Source organism: Gymnoscopelus microlampas, assembly GCF_963454915.1.
Source record: "Gymnoscopelus microlampas genome assembly, chromosome: 8".
Lineage (NCBI taxonomy): Eukaryota > Metazoa > Chordata > Actinopteri > Myctophiformes > Myctophidae > Gymnoscopelus > Gymnoscopelus microlampas.
The window spans coordinates 19,941,084-19,961,565 of NC_139945.1; the positions used below are offsets into that span (position 1 = coordinate 19,941,084).

Consider the following 20,482-nt stretch of genomic DNA (forward strand, 5'->3'; position numbering starts at 1 on the left):
GTGTAGTCGCTCATGAAATGTGAACACATTAAATGTATTAAATTTCAAAAAGGATTCATTGTATCTTTATTAACCACACGTAACATACAAGGAAGTTGGCTACAATATTACTTGAGAACTAAACATGACTCAACTAAGCAATCAAGTGTTTGTCACCCTGATTCCAGTCAACAATTGAATACACATGAATGAATAAGCCAACACCCTGTTTGAAATATAATCTACTGAACAAGGAAATGGTTAATTTCTATGAAAAGGAAAAGCTGGGAACTTTGTAATACAATTCTTCTTCTCAAGTGCTGATAACTCTTAAGAAAATGTGTATTGAAAAACATTCAGTGAGTGATGATCAGGCAAGTAAACCACAAAGACGACACAGGTTGTGAATGATAAATTATCTTTATTGCAAAAAGAGCTCATTCAGAGAAAAAAAAAACCTGGTTGGAAAATGCTTCTTCTGTGATGGTGTGTGTGTGTGTGTGTGTATGTGTGTGTGTGTTGTGTGAATGTAAGTGTGTATCACTGAGATGTAGCCATGATGCTGGATACACCTAGAGAGCACAAAACACAAATGAAGGAGATCAGTGACAGTGAAAGTGGGTGAATTAACAGGGACTCATCATTCAATATTAAGTCAGTGAACAACAATGGTGACACACACACACACGTACACCCTCCTGAGTAAAATATGAAAACCATGCAACCCTTCATCTCCTTAAACTCACTCTCAAAGTCGATCTTCTCCACAATATTCTTGGGTTTGACGCTCTCCTCCTGGTTGTAGATGAAGATCTGTCCTTCCTCGTTCTCTGTCCAGCCGTACTTGCTCATCCACGTCTTCACCTGGGTGTCTGGAAAAAGGGGAAGAGAGTGGACTCATGATTGGGAGGTCAACGGTTCAAATTCCCTGCATTGATGGTAATCCTAGTGTTCGTGGTTATTATCAGCTCCTGTACGGTTTCCGATTACACAATATGACTAAAATCTCTCAATGGTTCAAGGGCAAAACATATGTCTGACATGCTTTTACATTATTGTACCATCTCAGCTTGTCTGGGACCGGTCTACTCAACAGTTCCCAGAGTTCATTTAAAAAAACAAAAGACATGTTGAGGCAGCGTTTTGTCATGTCACACATGGAACAAACTTACAGAAGATCTGAGGCTTGTGCCAATTGACTTTTAAATCCAAGCCAAAAACATTCATGTTCACCAGTGCCTTCTATGAAAACATTTTGATGCCTAATGACACATTTTAAGGTGTGTATTGTTGGTCCTGATGGAGTATGGCGGGTTCTGAGTACTGGGCACAAAGGACACCCAAAATAATAAACATCATGGTCTTGTGTAGAGGTTAGTACCTATACTGGGGTACCTGCCAGAGCCATAGCACCCTTGACTAGAGACCAAAGGGAACCCTCATCCCCTTTGGTACGTGGGTTTAAGTCCCATGTGTTGTTCCATTATGCTTTTATAAATTACTTTCATGCATTTCAATGCCTTATATAATATGAATTAACTTTGTATATGAAACGTGCTCAACAAATACACTTGCTCTGGACAGCACAAGTAAACGAGGAGCCCTTACTTAACATAACATAAGTAAAGTCTAGATGCCCTTGAGCAAAAAAACACGATTCCCATCAAATTCCCCAGAGCAGCTGCTCCGCTAGCAACACCATTAGTCTGTGGTTGCATAAGCAAACTAAGTCTCAGTGAATATGATTTTAGAGCTTTGTTTTAACATGTTTTTTTTTAAATTTATACGTAATAAGCATTACATACGTAGAATACTTGCGACCAACCGCTAGGTGTGGTGAGCAAATATGGGCTTTTTATACAACTTGTAAAGCAGTCCTCTCTAATGTTTCAGACCAGTGGTCTCCTAGTATGTGCAACAAAGGGACACGTTTACACATGTTTAGGTTCCAAGAAAACACAACCGCAATTGCTTTTTTTGTATTAGTTCCTTCACCCTCAAGTTGAAGGTGTGCCATTTAGTGCCATTCTAGCGGTCATGTGGTGTAGTGGTTCGACTGGTCTAGACTGAAATATCAGGTCCAAGTTCTTACCGAGAGGGTCTCCCAGCATCTCAGCCAGTAACCGATGTTCAATGTTCTGGTAGGTGATGCCTACTACATGGCAGATGACTGGAGATATAGAGATAAAAATAAAAATGTTAAAGTACATGGCATTATATCAATATCATATCGATATTGTGATATGAGACAAGATATAAGGGTTGAGCGACATGTCAAAATATTCCTATCGGCCACGAACACCCCTAATATCGGCCATAACAGCGTGTTTTGTTCAGAAGCAAATTTAGTAAACACGTGAATGCTGTTACAAATTCAAATTCAATCTTTCTACTTGCATGCACCTCTCTCGCTCCACTCTTTGTTTTTTTCTTATTCATTTAGGGTAGTCAATTATTTGATACCCCAATTTTCTCCCCAATTTAGTCGTTATGCCGATTAATTCCTCCAGTCCCCACACACATTTCTGTGCGGTCACTGCTGTGTGAGGATCACCTACCAGTGAGGATCCCGCACTGGGAGGACTCCTCCCGCCCAACACTCCCCACTGACAGGTGCCGGCGCAGCCTGTAGGCCAATATCACCCTCGCCGCCCGGATTCCCTCCCCCGAACACTGGCCAATTGTGTTCGCATAGACTAGATGCTCGACAAAGCCGGATGCACCATGGTGGATTTGAACCCACAACCTCTGTGGTGGTGGGCAGGGACTACCACTGCACCACCCGAGTTCTTTGCCCTCTTGTTGACCGAAACTTGTTTATACAACAAAGAATTGCAAAAACATATAACTTCCATTAGGATATTCTTTTGCAGCACAAATCGATAGGACAGCAACCGCTAAAGATGACTTAATAGTGATTAAGTCATTGCCGCTCTATGGAATTGATTCGCATTTCGCACATGCATTACATTTGCTAAACAAAATGACAAAAAACTTCTAAAACAATGGCCAATAAAAACAACCAACGATTGGACTCATTCAATTGCTGAAGCCTACTATACAATATCATAATATCATGATATGGCATAAGTGTTGTCTTTTCCTGGTTTTAATAAAGTAAAAACTGAAAACTCGAATCAATTGCGTGTCATCGTATTAAGGTTGAAATGGGTTCTAATTTGATGACAGCAGGTATTAGGCAATTTTCTGTCACATCACTACAACAAATCTGGAATATTGTCAGTAAATACTTGATCCAGTGCTTTTACTCACACTTGCGTACCGAGTCCTCAAAGCCAGTGATGCTATCGATGAGCTCTCTGTTCTCCTCAAGACTTGTCTGTCACAAGCACAAGGACAAAGAGATGAGGAACGCTTTGTAAAGGAAGTTGAAGCATGAAAGAGCAGAGGGAGGTCAGATCATAGGAGACACAAAAGGGACCAATTATATTCAGAGCAGGAACTCAACAACCATGAGTTCTGCTATTCTGTTATTGTAAATTTGGGGCAGCCATGGCTGAATGGGTAGAGCGGCCGTCTAGGAATCGGAGGGTCACCAGTTCAACTCTCAGCTCGCCCAGTCTGTGAGTTGAAGAGTCCCTGAGCAAGGATTTTTTTAAGACCTGAGGCCGATTCTACAAATGTGTTTTAAATCCTAACAGTTTTCTGAAAAACATATGTTGCTATATCAGTGGTGCTCAAGTAAAATATTTTCACTTTAAAATTTTATATATTTAAAGACTTGCACAAATGTTCACGATTTAAAGAAAATAGGCAGATCTACAAGCTCATAGCACGGCATGAAGTGACGCGCTATGAGCTCATATATTTGTTATTTTTTTATGGCCAAAGTATACCCACAGATGCTTTCCCGGTTTTAATGGGTTAATAGCGTCCACGGCTCCTAACAGTTAGGAGGGTAAGTGAGTGTCATACGTACCCAGAAGCTCTGGAAGTGGCATGTCTCCAGCAGGTTCCCGAGGTAGAGGATCTGCCTGATGGGCCGTTCCTCTTGCTGCGACACTGTAGTCAAGGAAATGGCCCCGACCCCAAGACAGACCCCACTTTCAATATGCATCACCCCCACACACACACACACACACACACACACACACATATTCCTCTGCCGATACACTTGAAAGTTGGGAGAACAATCTACTGACTTACGATCATTCCCTAACCTGTAAACCTAATCCTCACCTGTACATGCGCAAAAAGTGACTAGCTTGTTACTTAGTTTATCAATTTTAAACTAACAACATAACTTTACAAACATATTTTAACCACACTTATTTCTCAATGACTCGGTTCACAATGAGTCTACAAGGTATAACCTAAGAAGAAGTCACCATCAGAGAGCATAACCATCAATGTCCATTCAGAATACACTGAAACCTGTAAAACATTGATTAACCCATTAAGGCCTGAGGTTCCGATTCTACAAAATGTCTTCTAAATCCTAACAGTTTTTTGAGAAATCTGTATGTTGCTATGTCAGTGGTTCTCAAACTATTTCATGTCAACGACCCCAAAATGTCTCAAAAATGTTTGGTCCAGGGACCCCCAGAAGCAGAGATTTAAGTAAAAAAAATAATATATATATTCAAAAGATTTGCACACATTTTCTCAATTTTTCAAAAATAGCAGATCTACAAGCTCATAGCGCGGCACTCGGTGCCGCGATACGAGCTTGTAGACCTGCTATGTTTGAATAACCAAAGTGCAAAATAATGTTTTTTTTTAGCTTAAATCAAAAAATGACACAGATGCCTTCCAGGTCTTAATGGGTCAATCAAACCCAAACAGCAGACTGCAGTTCCAGTACAACACTCACAGGCAGACTGGTGCTGTACCAGTACCAAAAGGATACGTGTGTTTGGTCAATCATACACTTGCACAGAGTGAAGTCGGTGTGGGGCAGGTTGGTCAGGGCCTTCAGAAGGACTATTGATGTCACATTGACCTGGAAATAGGCTGGGTTGAACTGGTACCTGCAAGACATCAACACTTAAGTTTTTTTTTGTTGAGGGATGGAAACTAACACCACAGGTTAAGTTTTATAACGAAACAATGATTTGCAATACAAACTATGCTTGGTATCGTACCAAGATGGTTGGTTTTGGGGAACAGTGAAATTCTACCGACATTGTATTAAAGACTGGTAGTAGAACCACATGTTGGAGTTATTGTTTGGTATTAATAAAGGCATCAATCATCTCAGGATAAAACCAGCCTGGGATCAAGTCTATCATAGATTTATTTGATCGCGTCTGACATTTGCTTACGTATCTAATAAGCAAATGTCAGACTCGATAAAAAGCATATATGATAGTCCTGATCTAGGCTAAGATAAAACGGTACGCTTTTTCCTCCACTCAATTTAAATATATAGGAATGGCTTAAAGTGCCAAAACAAAAGGTTATGACGATACCTAGTCTACTACCACATCGGTAGGCAGAGCATTGACATAATTACACATTTCTATACTTTATTTATGAAGGGAAGCTAATTGGCTACCAGACTCACAGTTTGAGAACAGCCAAGTTAGCCTCCAGGTCATAAGCATTCTCTTTAGCTTGTGTCTCCACATAGCGCTCCAGTGTAGCCAGGTTTTCTGGGTTGTACCTGGGAAAAGAGATGATGTTTTGTTTGTGCATCCGTATGCATTAACACAACACAATTATTAACAACATTGGTAAAGTAATTGACTAGGGAATGTTGGTACTCGACATCAGAGAGGCACAGCTGTCAAAAGGATGATAACACTTAACTTCAACAGTGGATGACAGCAGTGGTGGAAAGTAACTAAGTACATATACTCAAGTACTGTACTTAAGTACAATTCTGAGGTATTATTTTACTTTACTGGACTATTTTCAATATTCAGTACTTTTACTTCTGCTCCACTACATCTCAGAAGAAAACATTGTACTTTTACTCCACTACAATTATATGAAAACTTTAATAACTTTGTCGATTTTGATTATTATTACAAAACACACTGACCACTTCAGCCATATATATATATATATATATATATATATATATATATATATATATATATATATATATATATATATATATAATATTATATATAAGCCATTTGAGAATAGAAGCGGCTATTTTCAAAAGATTTCTTTATACATTTTGAACTTGTGCAATGGAACATTCTGCACAATGAGTACTTTTACTTTTGGTGCTTTAGGTACATTTTTTACTTGAGTAAAAGTACATACTTTTGCACTTTTACTTGTAACAGTATTTTGCAGAATTGATACTTTTACTTAGTAAAAGTAAGTACAAAAAATGGATCCATCCATCAGTGGATGACAGACACAGAAGCTGGCTGTGGTTGGTCATTATTGTTAGCAGACTTTGCATAATACTATTGCTTCCACACACACACACACACACACACACACACACACACACACACACACACACACACACACACACACACACACACACACACACACACACACACCAAACTGCTCGTATGCTAGATCTTGATGCTCATCGTCATCATCCCCAGCAGCGTATCCCATTAACATCACTGAGGATACACAGCAAACACTACTAAGCTAGCATCAGTCCATTAGCTTACTAGCTGCTAGTTAGCGAGCTAGGAAGCTAACCCGGGTATCAGTCGGTTTCCCAGGCATCTTACCTGTCGATGCCACGTAAGAGCTTCCCTACGTTGGCCCTCATCTGCTCGAACGGCGACGCCATTTGATCCAGAGTGACTGTTGGTCTTTGTGATGAAATGAGGAGAGAAATCCACACGTGGACCAGAGAGCATGAGAGACACCGAGAAAGGACCAGGCGGAAGGAGATAATGCTCGGAACGGAAGGAACGACATGACGACAAAACACCGGACAGGAAAGTAGACGGACCGATTAAACGTGAGGACCCTTATACCTATATATATATATATATATATATATATATATATATATATATATATATATATATATATATATATATATATATATATATATATATACACACACACAAGTTTTTATCTAATAATTGTAGTGGAGTAAAAGTACAATATTCTTTCAATATTTGAAAGAGTGAGTGAGTGAGTGAGTGAGTGAGTGAGTGAGTGAGTGAGTGTGTGTGTGTGTGTGTGTGTGTGTGTGTGTGTGTGTGTGTGTGTGTGTGTGTGTGTGTGTGTGTGTGTGCGTGCGTGCGTGCGTGCGTGCGTGCGTGCGTGCGTGTGTGTGTTTGGTTGCCAACACCCAGAGATTGAAATAAGAGATACATCCTGGGCGCCACGCGGCAGAACATTTGTTTGGGGGTCGAACCCCCCAAAACCCCCGAAATGCATAGAAAACTATGCAATATACCTATAACACAACACAAACACAATGGTCTTGCACCTGCATTAGGCTACTACATCACACGTCACTTACTGTAATCTCCCAAGAACAGATTCATAGCAAGTGAAAAACAGCAGAGGGCGCTGTTTTTCCTTTTTATTTGACGATGGGTTCCCAGATTGCAGTTACTGTAACATGGTTGTAAGAAGTTCTATTCAGGCCATAATCACAAGGAAAGTAAAATCAAGCTTCAGCCATACACCAGATACGTATTGTGAATGTATGTATGTTTTTGCAGTTTGACATTGGCAGTTGTTTGCAAAATGTGAAAAAGTTAATAATAAAAGTATGTTTTGGAAAGGGGTATGAAATAAGTAGGCTGTACATTATTTGAACCTCCAAAATGTACCCTTCAACTTATTGTTTATGCCATAATGACATCCACAGGTTTTATAGCAATTGTTCAAATGAGGCCTTAAATGTGAAATGTTCTACAAGCTGCAAGCATGTTCAAATCAGATACAGGATAGGTGGGCGCCGCACAAGGGACATCTGGGCACCTCGATGTACAATTTTAAAGTATACATGATGTGAACATGCACAGTATGTCATTATTAGACTTAATGTTATCCTTCAACAAACCATTTTCCCAGAGTTATTTTCATCAATCAGCTGACTCCAAGGTCCAGCTTGCTCAACAATGACAGAGAAAATGTAACTGTTAATGAAGGAATAACAATGGCTTGGACCTCTATTGAGTGGACCTCTATTTTCATCATGATTTGTGTGCATGGGGATCTCATCTTAAACAAGCTCAGTGCTTAATGAGTCTTCCAGTTTAGTAGACCGTGTATTGTGAATTTGTGCTTCCATGTACTGTTGTTCTCATGTCTTACTAAATAAAGTACATCAATCAATCAATCAATCAATCAATCAATCAAAGTCATTACATTCCTCACTTAATACACTGAATGGGGAGTTTTATACAATACAATATTCAATGTTTATCTGTTAATAAAATACTACTGTTTCGCCATCTTTATCAAGTCACAATCCCTGAAATCTGTTTAATGTTTTTGAAATAATTTAAAAAACAACACACCTAAGATTTCTATCTGTTCTATTCGGAGATACTAGTCCCACGGTGTCTTTCTGTGGAGGAAAATGGAATTACACTATTGAGAACATCTCCATTCTTTTCATGATAGAATACATTGTTTTATTACATTGAGTGTGACATGGCAGTAGTTGTATGATTATTGAATTTAGCAAATATAATATTGAGTCATCTAAGGACTTAACTTGGATATTGTCATGTAAGGACATAGACTATTATGTAATGCAGCCATGATGCATCCTACACCTGGGATTAGATAATGATACTCATTAGGCCATGAGGAAACATAATATCCCCAGTGGAGATGGTAGTGAGAAAACTACCATAGCCTACAGATGATTCATATGATAAGGCTACTTCTATATTTTAAATGAAATGAAAAGGTATGAGAAAAAGGTGACATTTATGTTTTAATGTAACAACAAAAGATTAGAAAAATACGCTCTAACTAAATAGGTGACTGGAAGACAGGAAGTCATTTGACAGCGACTGTGAGCCTTCATCCAGTTACAATTCTTCCACCCAATTAAGAACGAGGGTGCTTAATGAATGAACAAGCAAAACAATATGTGGCCAGCATCAGCAGAGATTCATGCAGCATTGAGCAATAATGTTTTTATGACAGAACAGCATCCTCTTGTTCAAAACTTTTTCTTCCTTTTATTAAATAATTTTAAATCATAAAACAGATCCATGGTCTCAGCAAAACATTTATCACTGTGCATACAATAAACATTTCAAATTCTTACTGTTATGTTACCTGTTATTGTTATTACACGTTAGCATAATACATTACATTTAGGATAAACAAGAAAGTACACAAATAGCCTATGTAGAAAGTTGTTCTGACATGGTCAGGGACAAAAATATTAAGAATATTATAATATATTCATATTAATATATAAAGAATATTCTGTTATTTAATATATTGTGTTCAACTTTTATTTGTGTCCCAGTCGGGGGGACCCCGGTCAACTAAGTTTATAGAGTTTATGTGGTTAATATATTTATCACCCAAATATAATTTATATCCCTCAACATACTTTTGAAACAACACCGTCGCCATACCAAATCTATTTACTTAAAGACGGGGTGCAGTGATTTTCAGTGATCCCCCCCCCCCTAAAACATGATCATCAGGTATTATGGTTATACTAGGAGGAAGATTTTTTCAAAAAAGTGTACAGAAAGTGTTAATATTATGTTTTTATGTGGACACGCCTCCAGTTCAATAAGTATACCTGGTTCTCACCTTAGCACCTCCCACTGAACCAGTCCCTCCGCCTCCTCCTACAAGACCACCCACCTGTCCTAGTCCCTCCTCCTCCTCATGAAAGGACCATGGCCCATGGCCCTTCTAGTCCAGGGGCCAACACTGATATTTTCACAAATTGGTACCACCTAAAGTGACCGTAAAGTTTTTGTATTTTTGTCTTCATACATGTCTCTAGTTTATATTTTGGTATGATAACCCTTCCAATCTTGTAGCTTAATGGCAGTTATCACTACCTACCGGCTAATGTATCCGGTAGGAGACACAAAGTAGAATCTTTGTGTCTCCTACCGGAAATACACCCGGGCATCAAATTATTGCGACAAAAAAACAAAATATATCCATGTATTCAAGGCTTCATGGGGTGTGCAATTGATAACTTCTCAGATTTTTGGTGTTTGCAAAAAGACTGCTTTCCATAAGCTTGTAAAAGTTGACCCTCCTTCGGTCTAGGGTGGTCATAGCTGAATGGGTAGAGAGTCCCCCTGGGAAACTTAAAGGAGGAGTTCACCCCAAAAAATGATTTATTTTCTATCAATTGCACACCCCATGAAGCCTTGAATACATGGATATATTTTGTTTTTTGTCGCAATAATTTGATGCCCAAAAATACAAAAACTTTACGGTCACCTTAGGTGGTACCAAAATATGGCTTGGCCCCTGGACTATTCCCAGTTGTTTATAAAATGCTCTAGAGCAGTGGTTGTCAAACTGGGGTCTGGGGACCCCCAGGGGTCATTGAGGGGGTTCCAGAGGGTCCACAGCAAAATTGGTTTAGTATCAAAATCAGTGTAACCAGTTGAAACCTATACATTGGCCAAAATAGCAGATCTACAAGCTCACAGCGTATCGCATTGCGACACGTTGTGATTTTGTAGATCTGCTAGGGTCCATTTGGTTTCATTTATATATATATATATGTATATATATATATATATATATATATATATATATATATATATATATATATATATATATATATATATATATATATAAATATATATACAGTTACAGATATAGGCAATGTAAGGGTACATTTGGTTCCTTACTATCAATCATTTTGCTCTGAGTTGAGCAAATGCATTTATTTATTTATTATTGAGAACAGAATGGATTATTTTTTCTTTGCCGATTTTAAGTAAGAGAAAGAAAGGAACTTACCAGTATGAACTTCAAATTAAAACCTGTTTTCAATAACCACAGTACAAGCTTTCTACTATTCAGTGAGTCATATTTTGAAAAGCAACTACAGGAAGTCTGATAGTGAATCACTGGCTAATTGTTGCTACTGCTTTGGACATGAATGAATGGATTACGTTTTTGGATCGCTCATATTAACCTTTTTACCAACGTGAACACCATGCATTATGGAAGTTGATCTTTCAATCATCTGTTGCAATGATAGTGAGTTTTGTTCTGTTCTCTCTCTCTCTCTCTCTCTCTCTCTCTCTCTCTCTCTCTCTCTCTCTCTCTCTCTCTCTCTCTCTCTCTCTCTCTCTCCCTCCCTCTGTCTCTCTGTGTTTACTTTGCCTGACGCCCCCCCCTCCCCTCATGTTGCTACGTTGCTACATGTGCTTTTTCTTAGCCAAGCCCACAGTTGTGTTATGACAATGAGGGGGAGCCCGGGGAGGGTATATTTTTTACTGCGTCCTCCAGGAAGAAACTCAAAGTAGTCAGAGAAGACATAAAACACCATAAAAACACCAGCAGGGGGCTTAATGAAGTTCTATCAACCTCATAGACACATGAAAAACAGAAAAAGTGCAAAATCATGGCACCACCTCTTTTACGTTATAGATATATCAATAATATTAATATAGTGAATTACATGGGCTCTCCTAGAGTATATAATAATCTGACATGGTGAATAGCGTTCTACATAATATGCTTTGGGTGTTATATTCTTCTATTTAATCTTTTGCTGTGTCCATACTTTATATGTACCTATTCCTTTCTGCTGCTGCAATAGTTTGATGTGTCTTCTATAAGCCTAGCAGACATAGCCATTGCTTTATCTTGAACAGGCTTAACTACCGCACTACACACCTCAACCTGCTATTCACCTTCCTGTTGGAGGCGATGATGAGCATGGGACTGAGTACTGAATAGAGCGAGGAGAAAAATATACTGAGGTCCGCGATCAATGAGGAAAGCATGGTCTTTCTCCCAGTAATCGTGTACAGCCAAAGGCTGTTATCGACTCCATACAGGACCACATACAGGGTCACAAGCGCTACCACGATCTTGGTGGCCCGTTGCTCTGCCCCGCCGCTTCCACCGCTGCTCCGGTGCCGGTGCCCTGTCGCCTGCTGACTGTGTCTGCAGAGGAAGACCAGGAGGATGAAACTGGCCAGGATCATGAGGATCATGGGCACCGTGTCCCTGACCACTAGGGCCGCACCGCTGGCTTGCATGGAGTACTTGGACGGGAAGTGCAAGTAGCAGAACTGCGCCTTGATGACGTGGCTTCCGAGGCTGGAGTCGTTGCGGCTGCCTTGGGCGAAGAGGACGGCAGTGGTGCCGTACATGCAGGTGAGGATCCAGAGGGAGAGGAAGACCAGCCCCAGGTAGCGGGACACCAGGGCGCGGACAGAGGCCCAGCGGGATCCTGGAGGGGCGATGCTCAGGCACTGGTAGGCGCTCAGGACGAAGGTGAGCCAGATGGAAAGAGAGCGCGACGCGCTGTAGACAAACATCACCGACTTGCAGCCGGCGTCCCCGAAGACATCGGCCAGGCGGAAGGAGACCAGGGTCTCCGTCAAGCAGCCAACGCACACCACCAACAGGTTGATGCAGGCGAGGTGCAGCATGATGGCGTCGGCCGGGACGAGTCGGCTCTCCTGGTGCAACACCAGGAGGAAGGCCAAGATCACAGCTAAGTTCCCTGGGACTCCTACCACCGTGAGGGACAGATAGAGCATTGCACGAAGAAGCTCCTCGGATTGCATTCCCGCAGGGAGAGTTTGTATAGATGGATCTTCAGAGTTTAACTCACCACAGGCAGATTACGTATAATCACACAGACCTACTCTGTCTTGAAGAATAAATGAAAAGTTAAGAGACAGATGTGAGTGCAGATGATCTGGACTTATGCTTTTCCCTCTCTTCTCAGAGTAGTCAAATTGTTGTGTTCTTATACTGCTAGACAATCCACTTGTTGTTGGATCTGTTATACATGGTCCATTGACTTTAGTCTCCCATTCTCTCCGCGTCCAATTACCTGAGATCAATACAGATGACTGCACCAGCACACACACACACACACACACACACACACACACACACACACACACACACACACACACACACACACACACACACACACACACACACACACACACACACACACACACACACACACACACACACACACACACACACACACACTTACTCAACAATGACAGAGAAAATGTAACTGTTAATGAAGGGATAACAATGGCTTGGATCTCTATTGAGTGAAAGTCATTACATTCCTCACTTAATACACTGAATGGGGAGTTTTATACAATACAATATTCAATGTATCTGTTCATAAAATACTAATGTTTTGCCATCTTTATCAAGTCACAATCCCTGAAATCTGGTTAATCTTTTTAAAATAATTTGAAAAACAACACACCTAAGAGTGCTATCTGTTCTATTCTGAGATACTAGTTCCACAGTGCCTTCCTGTGGAGGAAAATGGAATGAAACTATTGAGAACATCTCCATTCTTTTCATGATAGAATACATTGTTTTATTACATTGAGTGTGACATGGCAGTAGTTGTATGATTATTGAATTTAGCAAATATAATATTGAGTCATCTAAGGACTTAACTTAGATATTGTCATGTAAGGACAATGACATAGACTATTATGTAATGCAACCATGATGCAACCTTGAACCTACACCTGGGATTAGATAATGATATACTCATTAGGCCATGATGAAACATAATATCCCCAGTGGAGATGGTAGTGAGAAAACTACCATGCAGATGATTCATATGATAAGGCTACAGTACTTATATATTTTAAATGAAATGAAAAGGTTTGAGAAAAAGGTTAAATTTATGTTTTAACGTAACAACAAAAGATTAGAAAAATACACTCTAAATAAGTAAGTAAAAAGTTACTTCTGCCAAGTAGTAGCGGCCGTCAGTCTCGAGAGACCATGGCACAAGCGCACTTGGATTAGATCAGGTGGTGCAATTACAAGATCAGTTTTAGCCAATACTGACAAGTGTATGTAGGGTTAGGGTTTTCTATTCTCTTCATTCTTATTCAAATGTCCTTTGTGTTTATTTTTGCACTGTCTAAAGGCTCTTAATGTTTTGTGTGAAGCACTTTGAATTGCCTTGTTGTTGTTGCAATATTCTACACAAATGAACATGCCTTGCTTTGCCTTGATGAACTGAACTATGACTGTGGTATATGTTTTCATTGGCATGGACATTGAGTCATTCAAAGACTGTAGTCAATGGTGTCCTTCACACTGTACCAAAAATAATGAATGTGTAAATGTACACATAGCGAGGACAGTACAATTTGTCATAGTTAGACAGTCAGCCAAACCCCTTTCAAAAATGACATGGGAGTCATGGAAATAGCGTCTTGTCACACTTGTATTGAGTCATTCAAAGACTGTAGTCAATGATGTGCTTCACACTGTACCAAAATAATGAATGACAAACTGTACTGTCCTCGCTATGTGTACATTTAGTGTACACAGTTACTGTAGACAGTCAGTCAAACTCCTTTCAAAAATGACATGGGAGTCAGGAAATAGCGTCCAAGCTCCTGTGTTTTATTGTCACACTTGTACATCAAGAAATGGAATAAAACTATGAAAAAGAAAGAAAAAGACAGGCTGTAACAAACAAACAAGCAAGCAGGTGAACACAGCTAATCTACACACAGAGAATGTTAAATAAATCAATTATGCATGAAATACACTCTACAAAGTTGCCTACAAATCAGAAACTAGTCTCCTGTCATAAGAAAAGGTACAGATCCCACTTACAGACAATGATGTCAACGGCTCAACAACATATGGTGACATGAGGAATATCAGAGTACACACATAATCAAGAGCACATTTACACCTGTGTGCTTCTCCTAATCAGGACAATACAGTACACCTGTTGTATAAAATAAATTGAATGACCAGTAGGTTGCTCTGGCAACACTTGCTATTAGAGGGCAGAACACAAACAGTCCATACAAAGTTGCCCACCCCTGGTATAGACCAATATCCTCCATTCAGGCACAGAGCAAAGAAACATAAGTAAACTAGAAAAAGTGCTTCTCGGAGCACAGGTCTCCGCCAGGTCAGGTAGGTGAGTGTGGACCAGCAATGTTCTGAATTCGCCAATCAGGATGGAATGTGAAAAATCGGACGGATCCGTCTTGATCACTTGACTATAGAGATAATGTGTACCTTGCGTGATGAATAAAGTTTTGTAAAAATCGGCCTCCTGTTGGCGCTGTAATAGGGCAATGTTGAAAGGGTGGCATTTGTTCCTCAACGTAGTGTGAATGTGCGTGCAAAGTTTCACGGCAATCGGACACTGCGTTCATGATTTGCGGCATTTAGTTCAATACGGGCCATTCTTGCAAACTTTAGATGTCAATCGTAGCCAATCAGGATGGTTTATGAAAAATCAAACAGATCAGTCATACAAAGTTGTAAACAGATCGGTGCAGTTAAGGGTAAAAACACGAATTGGCCTGTTATAGCGCCACCATGAGGCTGATTTGAAAAAATTGAAGTGGCATTTCTTCCTCGGCCTAGTGGGAATGTACGTGCAAAGTTTCACGGAAATTGCATGCTGTGTTCATGATTTGAGGCATTTTGTTCAATACGGAGCACTTCTGCAAACTTTGGAAGCCATTTTGAGCCAATCAGGATGGAATTTAAAAAATCTGAAAAACCTGTTTTGTTTAATGACTATAGAGATACTGTGTACCGATTTGTGTGACGTTTGGACAAAATCTGTAGGAGTAGTCAAAAAATGTGTTTTGCAAAAAGCGGCCTCCTGGTGGCGCTATAACAGGCCCATGTGAAAGATTTGGGGCAGAGGTTCTGAATTGGCATCCAGGGAGTGTGTGTGCACAGTTTCGCTGCGATCAAGCCAACGGTGCCGGAGATTAGCTGTTCACAGACGGACACACGGACGGACGGACACACACACGGACGGACAGGGGGAAAAACATACTCTCTCGCCATGCCTTTCGGCCTGGCGGAGACAATGAACACCAGCTTGATTTCCCAATGCCATCCATTGTCATGTAACCTCTGAGGTGGCGTGAATTCTCTCTGTAGAGAAACAATGTTACAGAGAGTTTACGTTTTTCTGTCAATGGATACAAACTTTCAGTACCGAAAAGGGCATACTGCTCAATTAGAAGACTGACTTACAGTATGTTAGTCTTATGACCAGGGGCAACCTAATTAGTATTTATGGACATTCATAACCCTCCCAAATCTGGAAAACAGAGAGCATAGAATATAAACTCTGATGCTGTATTGCTATATAGCCTGGAGCTGCTCCATTCATAATGAAAGAGACTTGCATAGTTGCATACAATGTTTGAAACTTTAACATCTACATTAGTGTTATAAGAATCAAACATGATTCTATTATTACAATTTATACATGATAGTAATAATACAGCGCATGATAGTAATAATTATGATTATTATCTTCATAATAATTCAACACACCGTTCATGCAAAAACTGTGACAATATTCTGTGGGGAAACTGTGGGGAATAATAGTTAATTTGCAACAAAAAAGCCATTCTTAAAATGAATAAATAGTGATTGATTGATACTCCCCAGACTGTTTATAAAGTACAATATGATGTAAAACACTGCAATATGGGATATAATAATCAAAGGTTAGCTACTGAGCTGTTGACAGAAATTGTATCTCCATGAAGAAATGTTGGCACTAATGGTGCCCATAGGTGGTATAGGAGGAATGTAATGTACCCACAGGCATAACAGATCAACTCCTCTCTATGACGATTTGAATATTCTCTTACGCAACATGTGACATAAGCAAGACATTCAAATCTTAAACTCAGAGCTATTGTCCTTTAGCTCAAGCTCTCATTAGCTCTATTTTTTTGTTTGTTTTGTTTTGTTGCCCTCTGAGACAATCTGACTCACTTTTTTGCATGCCCTTAATTCACTGCCAGACTTATTTCTGGCCGCGTTTGCCCACTGCCAGCGATTTTTCGATTTTCTTACCTTTTTCAAGTAGTCACAGAATATATATCTCCAGTATGATCGATCCCCTTGTGGTTGCTAATCACTGAGGGTTGCACTGTATGGTTTCACAATGTCAACGAGGTCATCGCGACCTCGTTGACATTTGTTGTCTGCCTTTGAAAATAGCGTGTCTGGACCAAAAATACATAGTAAAAAAAAAGAATACACAGGAGGCAAGATACAGCCTTTTAAGTAATGAGTTAACCAAGAAGTGAATGGAGCAGCAAATCTTCGGATCACGATATCTTGGGTTCTGTGTCAGAAAAACGAAAAACGAAAAAAAAAGTTACATTAATTAAGCCTGGTAAAGCCCCGGAGGGAGGAGCTTTACCAGGCTAAATTAACTCATCAAGGCACCACTCTCTTCACACTGGGTGTGATTTTTTATTTTGTTCTGACTTTGTTTTCAGTTTAGTTTTAATTTGTTTATTTTTTTTTAAAAAAGGCTTAGTTTTAGTTTGGGTTTTATTAGTTTTAGTCAGGGTCGAGATTCAACAAGCTCAGTAAAAATGGTGAAATAGCCGATCTACTGTACAAGCTTTCCACAACGCGTTGCATCGTGGCGATGATAGATCTTTGTCAGTTCTTAACAGGACTTAAACAAGTGGTTATTACGTGTCCTACTGTGTAAGCTTGCTGTTATATTTGTTTAATTCAAGTATGATTAAGTATAACTGTTTATCGTACTCTCACTTATGCATGAAGGTACATTTTCATTATCATTTGATTATTATTATTTACCATTCATTATTCATGATTCATTATATTTCCAATATTCTTTCTAAATAGGAACCAGATGTGTGAAACTGAGTAACTGAATAACTCCTTGTAAGGAATTAACTTTAGGTTGAGCTAATTAGTTAGTGTTGTGGAGTTAGTGTTGTGGGCTCAGATTTCTCTCTTCTTCCCCCCTCTCTTTGTAAACATACTGTACCTTTCTGTGTTTCAGCCAATGACAGGGAGAGGAATGAGTTTCACATGGTATTTATGATGGAGAATAAATGACCATCTCCTCATACCCAAGACCCAGTCTTGCCTGGTCTGGTCTTATTTACGTTTGTATGCCAAATCCTCCCATTTCCTTGTTTTCGTGTGAGTTAGGTGTATTTTAGTTTTGTTCAATTTGAATGGGAAATCCAAGATTCATTGACATTTTCCAGTCATTCAATATTGCGTTCATCTACTGCAAAGGAATCAAAGTTGTGCCTTTCAACACAACAGTGAAAAGAGAAGAATATAGACTCTAAAGACGGCTGTTGTTAACAGTGAAGACTTGCTGGCACTTGAGGAGTGTCGAAGGCGGGCAGGCAGGCGACCAACAGCCGCAGAACGCTACTTGAAGAAGTGACCCCTGTCAATCAAAGGTCTGTTCCCATCGTCTGATGTGCAACGGCAATAGGATTGTATGTGTATTAGGCCTGTTTTCATCAACTTCTTGACAGGGCTCTTTTAACTACTGTCTCTATTTATTTTCAGCCCTCGCATACCTTCCCCTCTTTCTATCTCTTTCTGTCTAGGAGCTCACAACAATTAGTATACCATATTTAGCACATAAAGTTCTAATCAGGGACCACAGCAGAAATTACATCTTGTATGGCTGTATTGGAACATTAAGATTGCGGATTGGTTTATTACGACAGGCCTGTCTGGGTTAGTAAAAGTGTTAATGTCCATCCACAGTCAGAGAGGCATACATTTCACTTCCACACATCTGGTATCCATTGCTGAAGAGAACACAGATAGATCACTACATGCAGTGGTGGAAAAATACTCTAAATGTGTTATTTAAGTAAAAGTATCAATACTGCAATGTCTAAATACTCTGTTACAAGTAAAAGTCCGGAATAAAACATTTACTTTAGTACAAGTACAAAAGTATTGGTATCAAAATGCACTTAAATTACCAAAAGTAGAAAGTACGCATTATGCAGAATGTCCCATTTCAAGTTTTCAAAATGTATAAAAATCTTTTGAAAAAAGCAGATTTACAAGCTCACAATGAATCGGCTTGTAGATCGGCTATTTTCAAATGGCCAAAATTGATATAGGGCTGTGGGTAATGTATGTTAAAAAAAAAATGTACTTAAGCACTGTACTTGAGTAAATGTACTTAGTTGCTTTACACCACTGATTACATGCCAGTCACTCTTGACCATTCTAGCTACCATTGACCTTTTAGATTGACCTTTACTCCGGTCTAAGTCAAAGTACCATTAAACCAAGGAAGATTTTGAAAGGAAAGGACAGAGTCCGTCCGTTCTCTAGATATATGACGTGACACTCACGGGTGGCAAAATCTCACCGGAGGTTCGATGAATAACATTGCAGTGGATGGAGCCGGCTGGAGCAGCTCATGAACAAACATTATTTCTGAATGATTGAGACCATTGTAAAATAATCGCTTCAGGAAAATAAAAGAAAACATATCACACATTTTTTTCTGCTCTCTTGTTTTTCCATGTACACTCTACATACATTTATTTAGGTATCCAAAGAGCAGAGAGAGTAAGATTCTCACATGGGCAGCCAGACTGATTGACAGTCACTGATTGACAGCTGTCTGCCAATCAATCAGTCAACACCTGTTGACAGCTCACACACGAAAATACCAAAAGTAAAAGTACTCATTATACAAAATGTCCCAATTCAAGTTTTCAAATGTATACAAATCTTTTGAAAATAGCAGATCTACAAGCTCACAATGCATCAAATCGTGATTTGTGATGCATTGTGAGCTTGTAGATCAGCTATTTTCTTACTGTATGTTTTGTAATAATAATCAAATCAATGTAATACTCAATAATCAAATAATAATCAAAAAAGTAATTAAGTACATGTACTCAAGTACTGTATTTAAGTACAATTTTGAGGCATTAGTACTCGAGTATTTCCAATTTCCAATACTTTTACTTCTACTCCACTACATCTCATACTTTTACTACACTACAATTATTTGAAACATAAATGTATTGTATGTATGTATGTATGTATGTATGTATGTATGTATGTATGTATGTATGTATGTCAGACATTTTTTATAATAAAAAAAACCCGAATATATTATCAAACATCTACAATGTGAACTATAGTGTTAACAGAGTGACAATGACCAATGACATATCACATGAGTCATTGTGAAACAATTATGATTCATGGTCACACACTATTTCAGTAATATAATTAAATTGATTATATCTTATTGTATTTATTTCATTTTATTTGAATGCAGGGTCATTAAAATGAGTCCATATAAAACAAAATGGACTAACAGCTATATCACAAAACTTGAAGAACAAGGCACTGGATTAATTAAGCTTGGCTGTTAGCCTGGTCCGGACCACTTTGTAGATTTTGATTATTATTACAAAACATACAGTAAGAAGATAGCCGATCTACAAGGTCACAATGCATTTGGGGGGGGGGGGGGGGGCAGGGGGAGGCGGTTTCAGGGGGGAGGGGGTTGCAGGGGGAGGGGGGGGGGGCATGTGTGTGAGCTGTCAACAGGTGTTGACTGATTGATTGGCAGACA

At 39.3% G+C, this 20,482-nt stretch overlaps 2 protein-coding genes across 3 annotated transcripts; both read right to left on the reverse strand.

Moving 5' to 3' along the window:
* Positions 1–380: 380 nt before the first annotated feature.
* Positions 381–6,820, reverse strand: eif3k (eukaryotic translation initiation factor 3, subunit K). Of its 2 annotated transcripts, none has more exons than XM_084064492.1 (8): positions 6,648–6,820; positions 5,507–5,605; positions 4,850–4,970; positions 3,920–3,994; positions 3,253–3,319; positions 2,072–2,149; positions 726–851; positions 381–551 (listed from the first exon to the last, which is right to left on the reverse strand). In XM_084064492.1, exons 1-8 carry the CDS (start codon positions 6,707–6,709, stop codon positions 520–522), a joined length of 660 nt encoding a protein of 219 aa, XP_083920618.1. In that variant the 5' UTR covers positions 6,710–6,820; the 3' UTR covers positions 381–519. The 2 variants fall into 2 exon arrangements, with proteins under 2 accessions (XP_083920618.1, XP_083920617.1); XM_084064491.1 differs by having other exon boundaries at positions 3,920–3,997.
* A 4,575-nt stretch (positions 6,821–11,395) lies between these two features.
* Positions 11,396–12,709, reverse strand: LOC311049861 (olfactory receptor class A-like protein 1). The gene has a single exon (XM_084063758.1). It carries the CDS (start codon positions 12,639–12,641, stop codon positions 11,724–11,726), a length of 918 nt encoding a protein of 305 aa, XP_083919884.1. The 5' UTR covers positions 12,642–12,709; the 3' UTR covers positions 11,396–11,723.
* Positions 12,710–20,482: the final 7,773 nt, after the last annotated feature.

Bases quoted from the DNA above. Each gene is read 5' to 3' on its own strand.
- eif3k (XM_084064491.1), bottom strand. From the start codon at position 6,709: ATGGCGTCGCCGTTCGAGCAGATGAGGGCCAACGTAGGGAAGCTCTTA. The intron at 2,150-3,252 runs GTGAGTAAAAGC...CTATATCTCCAG, and splicing joins TGAGGACTCGGTACGCAAGT to TCATCTGCCATGTAGTAGGC. The intron at 852-2,071 runs GTAAGAACTTGG...CCCTTTTTCCAG, and splicing joins GATGCTGGGAGACCCTCTCG to ACACCCAGGTGAAGACGTGG.
- LOC311049861 (XM_084063758.1), bottom strand. From the start codon at position 12,641: ATGCAATCCGAGGAGCTTCTTCGTGCAATGCTCTATCTGTCCCTCACG.